The 14,450-nt window shown below is 40.6% G+C and overlaps 1 protein-coding gene across 2 annotated transcripts in view; it reads left to right on the forward strand.

Moving 5' to 3' along the window:
• The first annotated feature begins 423 nt into the window (after positions 1–423).
• Positions 424–14,450, forward strand: part of LOC105358411 (uncharacterized) — a 58,320-nt gene continuing 44,293 nt past the window's right edge. Inside the window, exons 1-7 of one of the 2 annotated variants that reach the window (XM_078942684.1) lie at positions 424–626; positions 1,518–1,826; positions 2,300–2,572; positions 3,341–3,649; positions 5,840–5,971; positions 8,226–8,251; positions 8,541–8,612. In XM_078942684.1, the coding sequence (XP_078798810.1) occupies positions 578–626; positions 1,518–1,826; positions 2,300–2,572; positions 3,341–3,649; positions 5,840–5,971; positions 8,226–8,251; positions 8,541–8,612 (1,170 nt within the window). In that variant the 5' untranslated portion in view covers positions 424–577. The remainder of the gene's footprint in view (positions 627–1,517; positions 1,827–2,299; positions 2,573–3,340; positions 3,650–5,839; positions 5,972–8,225; positions 8,252–8,540; positions 8,613–14,450) is intronic. The other variant, XM_078942682.1, reaches the window with a different exon arrangement.

Here is a 14,450-nt window from a genome sequence, read left to right on the forward strand (position 1 = left end):
AAGTATGAATAGAGCTGCATAAGCAAAGATTGATTTGATCATGTAGAATCCACATGGTGATGGTTAGGAGAACGCAGACTGACAGAAAGACACTGGACCAGTTGGAGTAAAAGAGGACGGACTTGTTCATGGAATATCAGTCGTTTCAGTTGCTGCTTTGATGAAACATCAAGTTTGTTACAAAAGATCAAAACCAGACAGTTTGTGAACAAAAGTAATAAAGTTCATTACAGAGCAGCTTAAGAAGCATGTAGTGAGTACAGGAAATGAACAAACACATTTCCTCTGTTATGACACTTCTGACAGGAAAAAGAAAGACTTCCTTTTTATGATACTAAACTGATGAACTGTTGAGTTTTATCTTCAAATATAATGACATTGAATGTCTTCTTTTGTTTATTTTTTACCTTTAGAAACTTAATTTAGTTTTTATTAACCAGTAATTCTTCCTTTCAGTCTGATTGACATCTCTCACAAATGAACTGACACTATAAATATTAAGTGGGTGGAGCCAAGAATTTCTTTTCATCATCACAGAGGAAATGAACATTTACAGCGAGAAACCAACAAACTAAGAATGACTCTACTGCTGGAAATAATTCTTATTTTCATGCTTCAGTCTGGAGGTAAAAATCATATTTGTTTGAAATATTCTGAAAAATATTTCTTACTTAAATACTTCTGTTTGCCAAGTATTGTAAAAGTATTAGTTGAATACAGATATTAAGTTGTGTTTCTAGTTGTGTTTTGTTCCCTTATTCCCTTGGAAGAAATGTCATCTTTGTTGCAGTTACCTTTTTAAAAAAAGGCAGAAAGCCAATTCTGAACTAACTTGCTCAAGTCAAATAGTTTTTTTTTAAACTGCAAAAGCCAAAATACTAGTTAAAAAAAAATACTAGTTAAAAGTAAAATACTAGTTAAAACTGTTAAATGGTGATTACGATTAATAGAATCTAAAATTATAAAATGTTTTAATAACTAAAAAAACAAAAATGAGGAAATTAATTCCAGAAGGCATACAAGACACAAATGAAATTATAGATTTTAATAGTTAATTGCAAACAAATTACCTCATTTTTTTTTCACTGAACTAAATTTCCTAATTTTAAATTTAATAATTTGAAGCTTTAAAAAAAGAAAAATAAATACAGTCAGAGAAGTGGCCAAACGGCTCCAGAAGACCTCAGTTTGTTTTTTAATGCATTAAAAGCCAGTAATGGTCTAGATGTCAATCTGCTTGTATATTTTCCTCATTTGAGTTTTAAAAGTACAAACAGGAGTCCAAACATTTTAAACATCTTAAATGATAAAACCGGAAAAGGGATCTCAGGATCTTATATGCCTCCTATGCAGTCACAAGTCTGTTCAGAAAATGTCAGAGTTAAAGATGTGAATGAGGTCAATATTAGAGGAATGTAAACATGTGTGCAGACTGTGGATTTCTACTCTGTATTTAGAAACCTGAAGTTTTTATCAATGATTCTGTTTGTGATTCTGATTGTAATTTTCTCCTGCAGGAATTAGTGGAAAAAATGAGGAACTCATTAAAAGAGTTGGAGAAGACGTCTTTTTACATTGTAATGTGGATGCATCCTCCAACCAATGCTCTGATATTAGATGGCTGTACAACAGACATTCAAGCACTAATACAGAAGAAATAACCAACACAGAAAATGAAGACCAGAGTTCAGCTAGAGCTTCCAGGCTGAGTGTGAGCAGTGACTGCTCTCTGCTCATCACAAACATCACTGATGAAGATGCTGGTCGATATGAATGTAAAACCAAGAGTGGCTCACATGCTATTGTGTATCTTAATATTTTGAGCAGTGAGTATTCTGACTTCAATAATTCTGTGTTTATATGAATGTCTACATTCTGATCTGATCCAAAAATAGCTCAAATCCTGAAGAGACTCTGACATGTGAACTCATTGAATCATTTAGGTTGGAAAAAGGTCAAACTGCTGACAAAGCATGTTTAGTGTGAGAGATGTGAGAGAGTCGACTCATGGGAGAAAATATCATTACATGTTTCATTCTTTCTATAGTAAATAGGTTGAATTGATGAATCCATAAACAGTAAAGATCAATGTCTCTGATTATCACTGATTAATGAGGTGAACAGAGAGTTTGAGAGTTTCCTGTTTAGTTTAACTTGATAAACTTCAGATCAGTTTGATTGATTTTAGTAAAAACTGTAAATGTCTCACACATTAAAAAATGTGTCCTATTGTTTTGTTCAACTATAAACAAAGAAGGACATCACCTTAAGATAAAGTTTTTTTTTTCTTTTTCTTTAGTTTCTTCATCCCCATCAGATGTTTATGGGAGAGTCGACCTAACATGCTCATTACTGTGTTTTGGATTTTCTTACTGTAAACAGAACAGCATCATCTGGATGAATGAGACGGGATCTCAACTGTCTGGTAATAATCCTGAGTTTGAGGGTAAAAAACAAACAAACTGTGTTTCTGTTCTGACTGTGAAACATCAGAGTGGAAACAACAAAAGATTCACCTGCAAGTTTGTTAAAGATGAAGAAGTGAAGATAGATGCTGACTACGTTCTAACAGGTAAGACATTTTAAGGTCATTAAGGTTTTTATATGTGTTTAATCAAAACCTTATTTTAGCAACAAAATCTTTTAACAGTGTGGAAAAATAAATGAATTATGTAGTGTAAAAAATACGACAAAGATTGTGAAAATATTATATTCATTTTGAAGTTAAAGTCAAATAAAAAGTTAACAATAATACAAGTTTAAAGAATTAAACCTGCTTAGAGTCTGTTTTGGAATGACATTGATGTTTTTACAGCCAGGGAACAGTTTTAGAGGAACATGTGACTCTCAAGATTTTCGGCTTTATTTGTTGAATAATAAGAAAAATCTGAAAACCTAAAATAAAAAAATAAAAACTCAGCAGCAGAACAATCTGATATTTATGGAATAAGTTTGTTTTACAAATATTAATTTCACCTTTCAAGAAAGAATGTAAAACAAAGTTTGGGGATATTTGCAGTCGCATAAAGAACTAGGAAGAAAACAGGAACAAGACGTTTGCCAACAGGAAGCTTCTCTGTCATGAAATAACTGACAACAAGAAAATAACTATAGGAGAAAACTACAGACTTACCAAAGTATGTGGATGAAGATTCTGGATCATTCATAGGGGACATTGTTTTAAAGTTGAGTCATGGTGTCTGGATTCATTGTTTTCTCTTCTTCAAACTCATCCAAGAAGGTTCATTCAACCGTATTCAAATTATTTTGGTGATTTTGTTAGTGACTGTTGTGTTAAAGGTTCAACTTTTCTCTGAGTTTGTTCTTTTCTCTCCTGCAGACATCAGTGGACAAACTAAACATCTCTATCAAAGAGTTGGAGATGACGTCCTTTTACCTTGTGGAACTAAATCCTCCTCTTCCTCATGTTCTGATGTTAACTGGCTGTACCAGAAAGATCCAAATGCAGCATCAATAACTGAAGTAAAGAATGGAAATGTTGTCCAGAGTTCAGCTAGAGCTTCCAGGCTGAGTGTGAGCAGTGACTGCTCTCTGCTCATCACAAACATCACTGATGAAGATGCTGGTCGATTTCTCTGTCGGCTCAGGAACAAGAATGAGTTTGAGGCGTATCTTAATACTTTGAGCAGTGAGTATTCTGACTTGAATAATTCTGTGATACATGAATGTCAACATTATGATCTAACCAAAAAAAAGCTCAAATCCTGAAGAGACTCTGACATTTGGATTTTTTTTATAATCTATATTCTTTAATCTAAAGATTGTGTAATATATGACAAATGGATCCTTTATTTACGTTCAGAGTTTAAATCAGTTTTCATCTCAGATGAGGAGAGATTTATTTCACAAATCCAGAGTTTCTGTGCTTTTCTAACAGAGAAATATAGGAGTTAGACCAGACAGAGCCGGATAATCAGGACTAGAAAGACAAAGAAAGAGACGACAACAGAGCAGTTTCAGCTTCATGCAGAGAACATTTCTTTGGGTTCATTTTATACATTTTTATATTATTTTCACAATATTATTTTTTGAAAGTTATTATCAAAAAATGACGAGCAGTGACTCCATCATCCTCTTACTTTGTTTACTCTGAAACACAAAAATCAAGAATATTTCTGCTGAAATGAAATTAAAACATTTTAGTTTCTAAAATTGTAAAATCTGTTCTTTCTTTGGAACATGGTATGCAAGTAAATGTGGTCACTGTCAGTACAAAAGGTTTTTGTCATTGTTTGGGTTTCTTTGTCTTGGTTTTTCTTGTTCAGTCATGTTTGAGTTCTGTTTTGTGTTTTATTTTGAAAGGTTTCCTGTTTTGTCATGCTATTGAATTTTTTCTTCCTTGGTCCTAATCTCTCCTGATCATGTTCACCTGTGTCTTGTCTGCCCTGTCTGTATTTAAGTCTTGTCTCTGCCTTCCTCTTGTGCTGGTCCATTAACGTCTCTTCCATGTCCGTCTTCCCACAGTAAGCCCATAGTTAGCTTTGGTTTTGTTAACTTGTTTGGCAGCGCCTTTTGTTATTATATTAAACCCCTTGCCCTGGAACCAAGTGCCTTCCGTCTCTGCATCTTGGGTCCTTCATGCCCACCAGCCCTCCCAACCTGACAGAATGGACCCGCCATATTTCTTCCTGGACCCAGCAGAGCGGGGCATGCAGTGTCTGGAGGCATACTGCTTAGAAGCAGAGCGGACCAGGTCATACAGGGATTTTGACCTACTCCAGTTTTGCAGTCCTGCTATGAAGGGATGCCGTCTTGCCAAGCCGACGACCCCCCCCCCTTGGTCATCGTCGCTGCTGTCCCCTTCAATATCCCATTCTTGTTCCGGAGGTGGTCCTGGACGCACCACAACCTGTTCCAGTGGTGTTCCCGGATGCACCCCAGCCCCTTCCTGTTCCAGTGGTGGTCCCGGATGCACCACAGCCTGTTCCGGTGGTGGTCCAGGAGGCACCCCAGCCCCTTCCTGTTCCGGTGGTGGTCCCCAACACACCCCGGTCCGACCCTCCTGCCCTCTTCACAGACGACCCGCCGGCCGACTGCGCGGCCTCCCGGCCGTCCTCCGGACCTGCCACGCCGGACTGCGCGGACTCCTGGCCGTCCCAATCTCTCCTGATCATGTTCACCTGTGTCTTGTCTGCCCTGTCTGTATGTAAGTCTTTTCTCTGCCTTCCTCTTGTGCTGGTCCATTAATGTGTCTATCGTCTCTCCCTTCTGCCATCTTCATTTTTTGCCCACAGTGAGTTTTGTTTTATTTCACCCTGCTCTGCAGTGCCTTTTGTTAAATAAACCCCTTGCCCTGGAACCATGTGGTCAGTCTCTGCATTTTGGGTCCTTCACGCTCTCCAGCCCTTCTCTCCCTGACAGTTTTCTTGTAAAAACGTCCAACAGAGAAACATTTCTGTTTGTTTTCCTTCATTTTCTAAAGCTCCACCAGAAGTTCATCCAAGAGGAAGTGGATTCTGTTCTGACTGAAACATGAATTTACTGTTATCAAGAAACTCTATTCCATAATATTCCAAAAGTAAATTATTAATCACTCAATTCATGTTTTATATAGAATGAAATTCACGTTCATTTTATTCCATGGTGCTTGGGGTTGGTTATTGTCTTTCTGTCAATTACTCTTCGTCTTTTAACTTTAACTAAGTACAATAAGCTCTTATTTGTCTTAGCCAGAGCATTTGCAAAAATGTTTTCTAAATGTGAAATGTTAAAATTAGATATGTGTTCTTTATACTTAATGGTAACTTTATATAAAAAAGTCTTAAAGTGGTCTGTTAAGTCAGTTTTATGAAGTTCAAATATTATTTTTTGATCATAGAATCTCCCCAGAGCAACACTGTCATCATCATTGGAGCTGTGGTTGGTGTGGTGTTGGTGCTGCTGGTCGTCTTCACCATTCTTCTCTTCAGAAGCAGGAGATCCAAAGTCACAGATCAGAGAAGAGGAACAAGTACAGTATTTTTTTTTTTTTTTTTTTTTTTTTTTTTTTTTTACCAGCAATGAATGTGAAGTTCTGATGAAGAAAGCAGAACACTAACAATAGTTGGCAAAGATTTGTTGGCAGCGTTTAACCACAGGATGTAAACTTCCTCTTTCTTCTTGGTTTGCTTACCATCAACTTTTGACATGATAATGTGAAGTGTGATTTTGTTTTTATTATTTTTTAAATGAGATCTAATTTTTGATTTTGTGGCTTGTATTTACCCTTTAAATTCCCTTCTGCTTGTGGTCCTTTCTCTGTGCCACTGGTTCCTTCCATCAAGATATTTCTTCCCCCCATTCTAAACAGGAAGTACTCGCTGGCTTTTTTTCGACATGTTCTCTCTAATTCTGTGTTTTCTTGATATTATTTTCTTAAGTACCACTTTTCACGTCATAACCCGATCAATCAGATGCCTCAAAAAACGTTTGACAGATTCTCCACAGAGCACTTTTAAGTGGTAGGGGTGTAACTTCCAACAAGCTCTCTCATGATTGGTGAGAGTGGTTGCCAAGGAAATGTTAACTCGGACTGATTCAGACCAATCAATAATTACTGACATCATCTGGGTCCAGAAAGTTGGCGCCATATCACAAAAAATGGTGACTGATGTGACTTTATGTCATTGGAGCTGAAAGTCAGCCTCTTTGCATGGATGACATCACACTCAGTTCCCATACATGTATACAGTTAGTGTTGTAGACAGATTTCTATTCACACAATAATTTTAAATTAGCCATTATATTATTCAATATATTTCATTTTGCTTTAAAAACCTGTTCATTATTTTAAAATGGCAATTTAAAATATTCATTTTTAATCATGTGGAATATTATAATTCTACGTCTTTTTTCAGAACCTTGGGTTTCAAAATCAATATTTTCCAAAGTAGCTTTGTTTTTATTTCATGTTGCTGTTTTTCACAATGGCGCATTTATTTCATGAAGAGCTTTTTCAGGAGACTGTGTCTGTCTGTCAATCAAACTAGACAAGGCGGAGACACTTTTGTGATTGGCTACTCCTTTACTCAGACATGAGCAGCAGCACCCTGACTACATCGATCGAAGATGCTTCAGCAAACGTGACGGCGCAATGCACACCCTTCAACACTAGGGGGAGTATGCTCGTCAACACATCCACAGTGTTACCAGAAATTGGGAAGTTTTTGTTTTAAATTTGCGGATAAAAGTGGCTTTGGGCGAGTGTGTATACTTCAGGTGATTTTGTGGTCGGTTCGGTAATTTTCATCTTCTCATGAACATCTAGTAGTGGCCTGATTAGGCTGGGTGGCTGTTGGAGTTCTATGAACTGGAGTTCCATGAACGCAACATGCCGCGTGTGGGATGGGCTACCAGCTAATGTTTTTAGCCTGATAGCCACATGGAGCGTTTAAAAGATCAGGTTTATTTATTCTGAATAGTTCTACATGATGGCAATGTTTCCATGTTTGAGTTCATGAGATCATCCCAGAGAGTCTCTGCTTCAGGTCCTGCAGTCAAACTGCATCTTAAACCACGTGTAAATCAGAGCGCCCAGGCAGCGCGAGTGTGTGAGCGCAAGTTAAGGGTCTGTTGCCCTGTTCCCCGGAAAAGTAATAGTAAAAAAAGGTTTCCTCCAAAGTGCAGAGCCTGATTCTAGGAGTAAGCCCTGCCTGCAGAATTGCTCAATCAATCCCGGATCTCCGTTGCGTTTTCCGACCACGGTCAGAAACGTCATCGCAGAAAAGGTTCAACATTTTCCCCGAGAGGGAAAAATTAAACCAGAGGTTTCACTGATTGACAGACTCATTCTCCTGAAAAAGCTTTTCATGAAATGAATCAGTCATTGTGAAAAACAGCAACATGAAATAAAAAAAGCTACTTTGGAAAATATTGATTTTGAAATCCGAGCTTCTGAAAAAAGACGTAGAATTATAATAATATTCCACATGATTAAAAATGAATATTTTAAAATGCTATTTTAAAATAATGAACAAGTTTTTAAAGCAAAATGAAATATATTGAATAATATAATATAAAATCAGTGTGCAGGTTTTTCACAATTTCAGGATCTTTTTATATATTCATAAGAGATTTATTGGTTGATTATGTATTTGCATGAGGTCATATTTATTTATTTAATTCAATATTTATTTATTTAAATATGAACAGTATAGGACTTCATACAAAAACGGGAAATGATATTTAAAATCAACTGGTTTCTAAAATCGACCTTTTCATTTCAGACTTTCAAAAGCCAACAGGTCAATATGTGAGTATCTTCAAAAAATTGGATGTCTATTAACAAAATAAATAAAGGTATTGCTTTAAAAAATGAGTGTGGTTCTCAAAGTACACTTTAAATAAAATACATTAATGTCTACTACAACCATGCCTGTTATGCCAGACTGTTGTAAGATGTTTTTGGCTGAGTCAACTTCATTTTAAAAATAACATTCCTAGCTCTAAAAGAGTGACAGTATTATTTACTCAAATTGTTTGGAAAATGAAAATATCATCTGCATATACTTTACTATTTTATCCTCTGGGTTTGTGTTCAGACTGAGCCAGAGAGTGAACTGACGTATGCTGCGGTTGACCATTCCAAATCAAAGGCGTCCTCCAAGATTACAGTAAGTCACTTTGTCTGCTGCTGTCCTGATGTTGATAGAACTGCTGGTTTGTTTCACATAAACCTAAACACATATAATTTGATGAATCTATAGATCTTGGGTCAGTTCCCAACATAGTAGTGGGTAATCTAAAAAAAAAAGTTATGATTTAACTGGTAAACTAAAAATGTAGGATAGTAATATATATATATATCTTCAAGGAACAATAGCGAGATACAGACCACGGATGTTAAAACACGAAAGCTCCTCACCATGCATGGAGGGTTCCACCCCAAATCCAGAACCCTGAGACTGTATGCTAGCCGCAAGGAAGGAGGCCGAGGACTAGTGAGCGTAGAAGCCACTATCCAGAATGAAACATCCAAGATGCATGAGTACATCAAGCTCAAGGCCCCAACTGACAGTGTGCTCAGTGAATGTCTCAGGCAATGGAGAGAAGAGGATACAGTGCTGGAGGACAGATCCTCATGGGAGGACAAACCCCTGCATGGGATGTACCACCGGACCATAACTGAAGTGGCTGATATCAAGAAGTCCTACCAATGGCTAGAAAGGGCTGGCCTACAGGACAGCACTGAAGCGCTCATTCTGGCAGCTCAGGAACAAGCCCTGAGCACCAGAGCGATAGAGGCTCAGATCTACCACACCAGACAAGACCCAGGGTGTAGGCTGTGCAAAGAGGCACCTGAAACAATCCAGCACATAACTGCAGGATGTACGATGCTGGCAGGTAAAGCATACATGGAGCGCCACAATCAAGTGGCTGGAATAATATACAGGAACATGTGTGCAGAATATGAACTGGAAACCCCAAGGTCAAAATGGGAAACACCTCCGAAGGTGCTAGAGAATGAGAGGGCAAAGATCCTGTGGGACTTCCAGATCCAGACTGATGGGATGGTAATGGCGAACCAACCAGACATTGTAGTGGTGGATAAAGAACGGAGGAAAGCCGTTGTGGTGGATGAGGCAGTGCCAAGCGATGGGAACATCAGGAAGAAGGAACATGAGAAACTGGAGAAATACCAGGGACTCAGAGAAGAACTGGAGAAAGCATGGAAAGTGAAGGTGACAGTGGTGCCTGTGGTAATTGGAACACTCGGGGCAGTAACCCCCATGCTGGAGGAGTGGCTACAACAGATACCTGGAAAGACCTCAGACCTCTCAGTCCAGAAAAGCGCAGTGCTAGGAACAGCTAAGATACTGCGCAGGACCCTCAAGCTCCCAGGCCTCTGGTAGAGGACCAGAGCTTGGAGTTGAAACCACCCGCGGAGGGTGAGAGGGGCGTTTTTTTTTTTTTTTTTTATATATATATTTGTGTTGTATATACATATAATTTGTACATGTTACGTAGAATCTTCACATTTAGATTGCTGTAGTAGTAGTGGACTAGACTCTTACTTTCTAGTAGTTTTGATGAAAAACACATAAAATACAATCCCAAATTTGGTATCTGGAAAAAGAAGAGTATCTGGAAGAGTTTCTGGGAGACGCACAGAATTCATGTTTCTTGGAGTCCAGTGTTAAGTTTCTGGTATCAGTGACAGTTTGGGAGCCATGTCATCTACAGGGGGGTATTCCAGGAAGCATGTTTATACTACCCTGACTTTAAACCTGAACTCTGGCTGAAATCCGCCTGAACTTGCTTACTCAGGGTATGTCGGTTCCAAAAGAAAAAAGAAAAAGAATGGGCCTGCACGTCAAGTACATAAAGACATTCTCAATGGATCGCCGATTTCCAGGGTCACCATGGAAACGCGTGGTGAAAAAAGAGACCGCTATACTTCTGAGACGGAGTCTGAGATTTTATTGATGGCGTATGAAGATTATAAGACCATCAAAAAAGTAATACAGCTGCATCAGCAAAAGAGAGTTTCTGCTTGTAGTAGAAGAACAGACAAAGTAAACGCACGAGTTTCTAATCGAGACCTGTCACCCGCTCCCCAGGAGAAAGGAGACGGATAAACCAGTGATCCTCATCAGGTTTGTGAATCAAAAACACAAGCTAGCTCTGATGAACCACATGAAAAACCTGAACTGATCTGCTTCTAATCTGAACGACCATCTGACCAGAAGGAATGCTGAAATCGCCAAACATGCCAGGCTTCTCAGGAAGCGTAAGCAGAACACTTGGGTTAAAGGCTGCAGGATTTATGTCAAACCACTCGGTCCACCGGACCGGTCCAAGGGTCTGGTTGTGAACACCATGAAGGACTTTGAGAAGTGTTTGATCATGGACTTCTGAACCAACATGCAGTAATAAATCAAAGAGCCATATCATTTCAAGAAATATGTCACCTGGATTCATCACTTTCTCCAAAAGTCCTGAAGTAACCTGATTCTAAGTAGAGAGCTCTGACCTGCAGACAACGTGACCTCAACTTTCAGAGGCGCTGATATCAGCTGAATAAGGATATGTACCTTATTCTTCCAGGTCGAGTGAACGCTGGCGCACTTCTGGCTGCTGCTGCTACCCTGGACCAATTTTTCAGCATTTCTAAGCCTATGGACTCTGTTTTTTGCCCCAAATTGTGGATATCTATCAATACCACCTTTTGTCCAACTACCTGTGGACTGTCACCGGGATCTGTACACGTCTGGTTCAAAACAACAACCGCCGGCTGTTTTGTGCGAACTACCCTGCCTGCTGATTCCTAGCCACGTCAGACACAATGTGGATCAACCCTGAGTGGAATCTACTCGCATGGACCATCCTGTCTCTGGTCAAGCATTCGCTGACAGCTCTCCTTCAGTACTCTACCTTGGACCTCGCTAAACTCCGCCCAACTCACCTTGATGCTCCTCCGCCATTGCTACTCCAGCACCCATATATCTTCTACCAGCCCCGTCAGAGATACATTCACTGTGGCTCACGGCGTATCCTCCAGGATGGCTCCTCCAACTCCATTAGATCTATCTGGTCTTCTACCCGACGTCCGCCGAGGAACTCCCGATGCTACGCTGGCGTGCTGGCTCACCTGGCCTGGGTGGCTAACGACACCGCTGCTGCTAACCTCTCCAGCACGACGGCCAACTTCGGTCTCCTAAACATCCGGGGCATCTTGTCCAAGATCTCCTCATCGACCGAAAGTTGGACTTCATGTGTCTAACAGAGACTTGGCAGCAGCCGAATGAGGTCACCGCTCTGGACGACGCAACACCTCTGGGGTTCGTTTACATCGCTCACCCCCGCATCTCGAGGCGCGGAGGGGGACTCGCTATGATCCACCGTGAGAACTGGAGGCTCACGCCCGTGACTGTACCTGCCTATCAATCATTCGAGGCTACAGCATGTCAGCTATCTGGACCAACCCCAACTATTGTTGCAACTGTCTACCGACCCCCAGAACCTAATAAGGATTTTATCGCTGACTTTTCTGACCTTCTGACTCATCTCTCCCCGCTCTCATCCAACCTATTAATCTTAGGTGATTTAAATATTCGCATGGACAATGTAAGCAACACCCTCACCAAAGATTTTACATCCTGTCTGGACAGGATGTAAAATCTTCATCTTCTCTTCACTTCTCTTCACTCTTCATCAGCACATCAACTTCCCCACCCATAAGAATGGACATGTACTTGACCTTGTTTGTACTAAGGTGTTCACCCTCTGGACTGTCAACCAGATATTTTCCCTTTTTCAGACCATATGCTGCTGTCTTTTAAGGTAGTAGTAGTCTTTTTTATTTTGGACTAGTGAAACAAGTGTAAAATAACAGAATAAGACAAGAACGAGACAAAACTTGCAAAAACAAGAAAAAGACAAGTAAATTATATAAAACAAAACAAAACAAAATTATATAAACACCAGTCCAAAAGGGAGTGAGAAGAAAAATCTTATAAACTCTCACCCCCCTTTACCCTAAGCCCTTACTTTCCCACCATCAGAGTCCAGTGCCCTACCCAAGTGTATATGTACATATATACATGTAATTTTCATTTCCAAACAACATACAAATGAATAACAAAACGTATTGTCAAAGTATGCAGATTTATAAATGCTGACATTCTGTATTTTTTTGTATTTGTACATATTTATCCATGATCATATTTCTGTATTTATACTTAAATTCTTTTATGTTTGGACATTGTTTCAGGCATTTACTGGTTCTGTTCCACAACTTCACCCCACAAATTGAAACACAGAATCTCTTTTTATTTGTACGTGCTTTATGTATGACCTCTCTGTCTCCAAAACCAACCTTCCTCGTACTATATTCCACTCTGGACGAACTACTTTTACATTACATTGCCAACCTCCAAAATCTCCTGGACAATCTTGCTCCACTTAAATCCGGGTCCATCACTTTCACCACTTCTGCACCCTGGTTCACTCCCACTCTCAGACAGGTGAAAGCCAAAGGACGACAACTGGAAAGATTATACAGAAAAACTGTCCATAAGCAAATGTACACTACACATCTTTCTCATTACAATGATTGTATTCCTAAGGCAAAAATAACTTATTTCTCTGGTCTAGTAAACTCTTCAGTAGGAAAACACAAGAGCTCTTGTTCCCCCCTCCTCCCCGGGGGTTCCCCCCTCCTGGGCGGGGGCGGCGGGCCCCCTGCCTCGCTCCTCCCTGGACCAACCGTGGGCTGGGCGGATGGTTGCCTGGAGTGCGGAGCGGGTCTCCCTTGGGGGGTCCTGGCTCGTACCTGGGGTTGGGGCGGGGGGATGCCCGGAACTCCTGGGTGGTGGTGGGGTGCTCGTTTGGGGCTGTGGGCGTCCTTCTCCGGTGGGGCTCTGCGTTGGGTTCTCCCGGCGCGGCGGGGGGGCTGCTCTCCTGGTTGGGCTGGGGCGGCGCTCTCTTTCCCTCCGTGCTTCCCTGGCCTCTGGCTCTGGGGGCCTTGCGGCGGCCCTGCTGGCCCTGGCCTGGGTGGCGGGCTTGGTCGCCCGGGCGGCGGTTGTTCCCTGCCGGTTCCCGTGTGGCGTTGGGGGGATTCCGGCTGCCGCTGCTGCTGCGGTGGGGGTCTTGGGGTGGGGATGGCTGGGCACTCTCCCTCCTTCTTTTCACGTTCCACCATCCATTTTAGAAGAACATAAAACCTCACCTGAGCACTGGTGTTAGCTCACCTTTGCACTAATAGCTTGCATGACTGAATGACTGAAATATTTCACACTAGTTGGTTATCAGGCATAAGTATGCGTGTGAACACTATCTGTTTTGTGTACATGTCGACAGGTGGACATTTTTGCAGCTAGCAGGTGTGTTTATAACATTTGAGTGTGTGTGTGGACAGGCCCCGCCCTTTTTGTACTGCATTTGAACCTTACCATAATGATTAACAACCAGTAAACATGTTGCTGTATGCTGCTTCATGGTCTTATCCCCCTTCCCCTCCTATTATCACCCCCTACCCCCCCTCTCTCTAGCGTCCCTCTCTCTTCTTCCCCTCTTTCCTTTTCCGTCCGGTCCAACACCAAAGATTTTCAGACATGATTGAAATTAATAAAGTTTGGCCTCAATTACAAAAGGGGTTTATTCAGACATACCTTTGGTTTGTCAGAAGATTAATAACCCCTCTTGTTAAAGCAAAATATGTCCAACACAAGAGGCCCTCAGCTCTCGTCTGTCTGCCCAGCTGTTGGACAGGACAAGTTAAAAAAAAATAAATAAATAAATAACTTATTTCTCTGGTCTAGTAAACTCTTCAGTAGGAAACACAAGAGCTCTTTTTTCACTCCTCAAAAACAACAACATCTCCAAATGCACCCTCCCCCCCCACTTGTACTCCTCAGATTTTTGTAACTCCTTGGCATCATTTTTCACAACAAAAATTGAGCAGATCCATCAGCAACTTAAGCCATCTTCAAGTCCACATTCAATCCCTG

Source organism: Oryzias latipes, chromosome 24 (genome assembly GCF_053564925.1).
Source record: "Oryzias latipes strain Hd-rR chromosome 24, Olatipes_Hd-rR_3.1".
In the NCBI taxonomy this organism is placed as follows: domain Eukaryota; kingdom Metazoa; phylum Chordata; class Actinopteri; order Beloniformes; family Adrianichthyidae; genus Oryzias; species Oryzias latipes.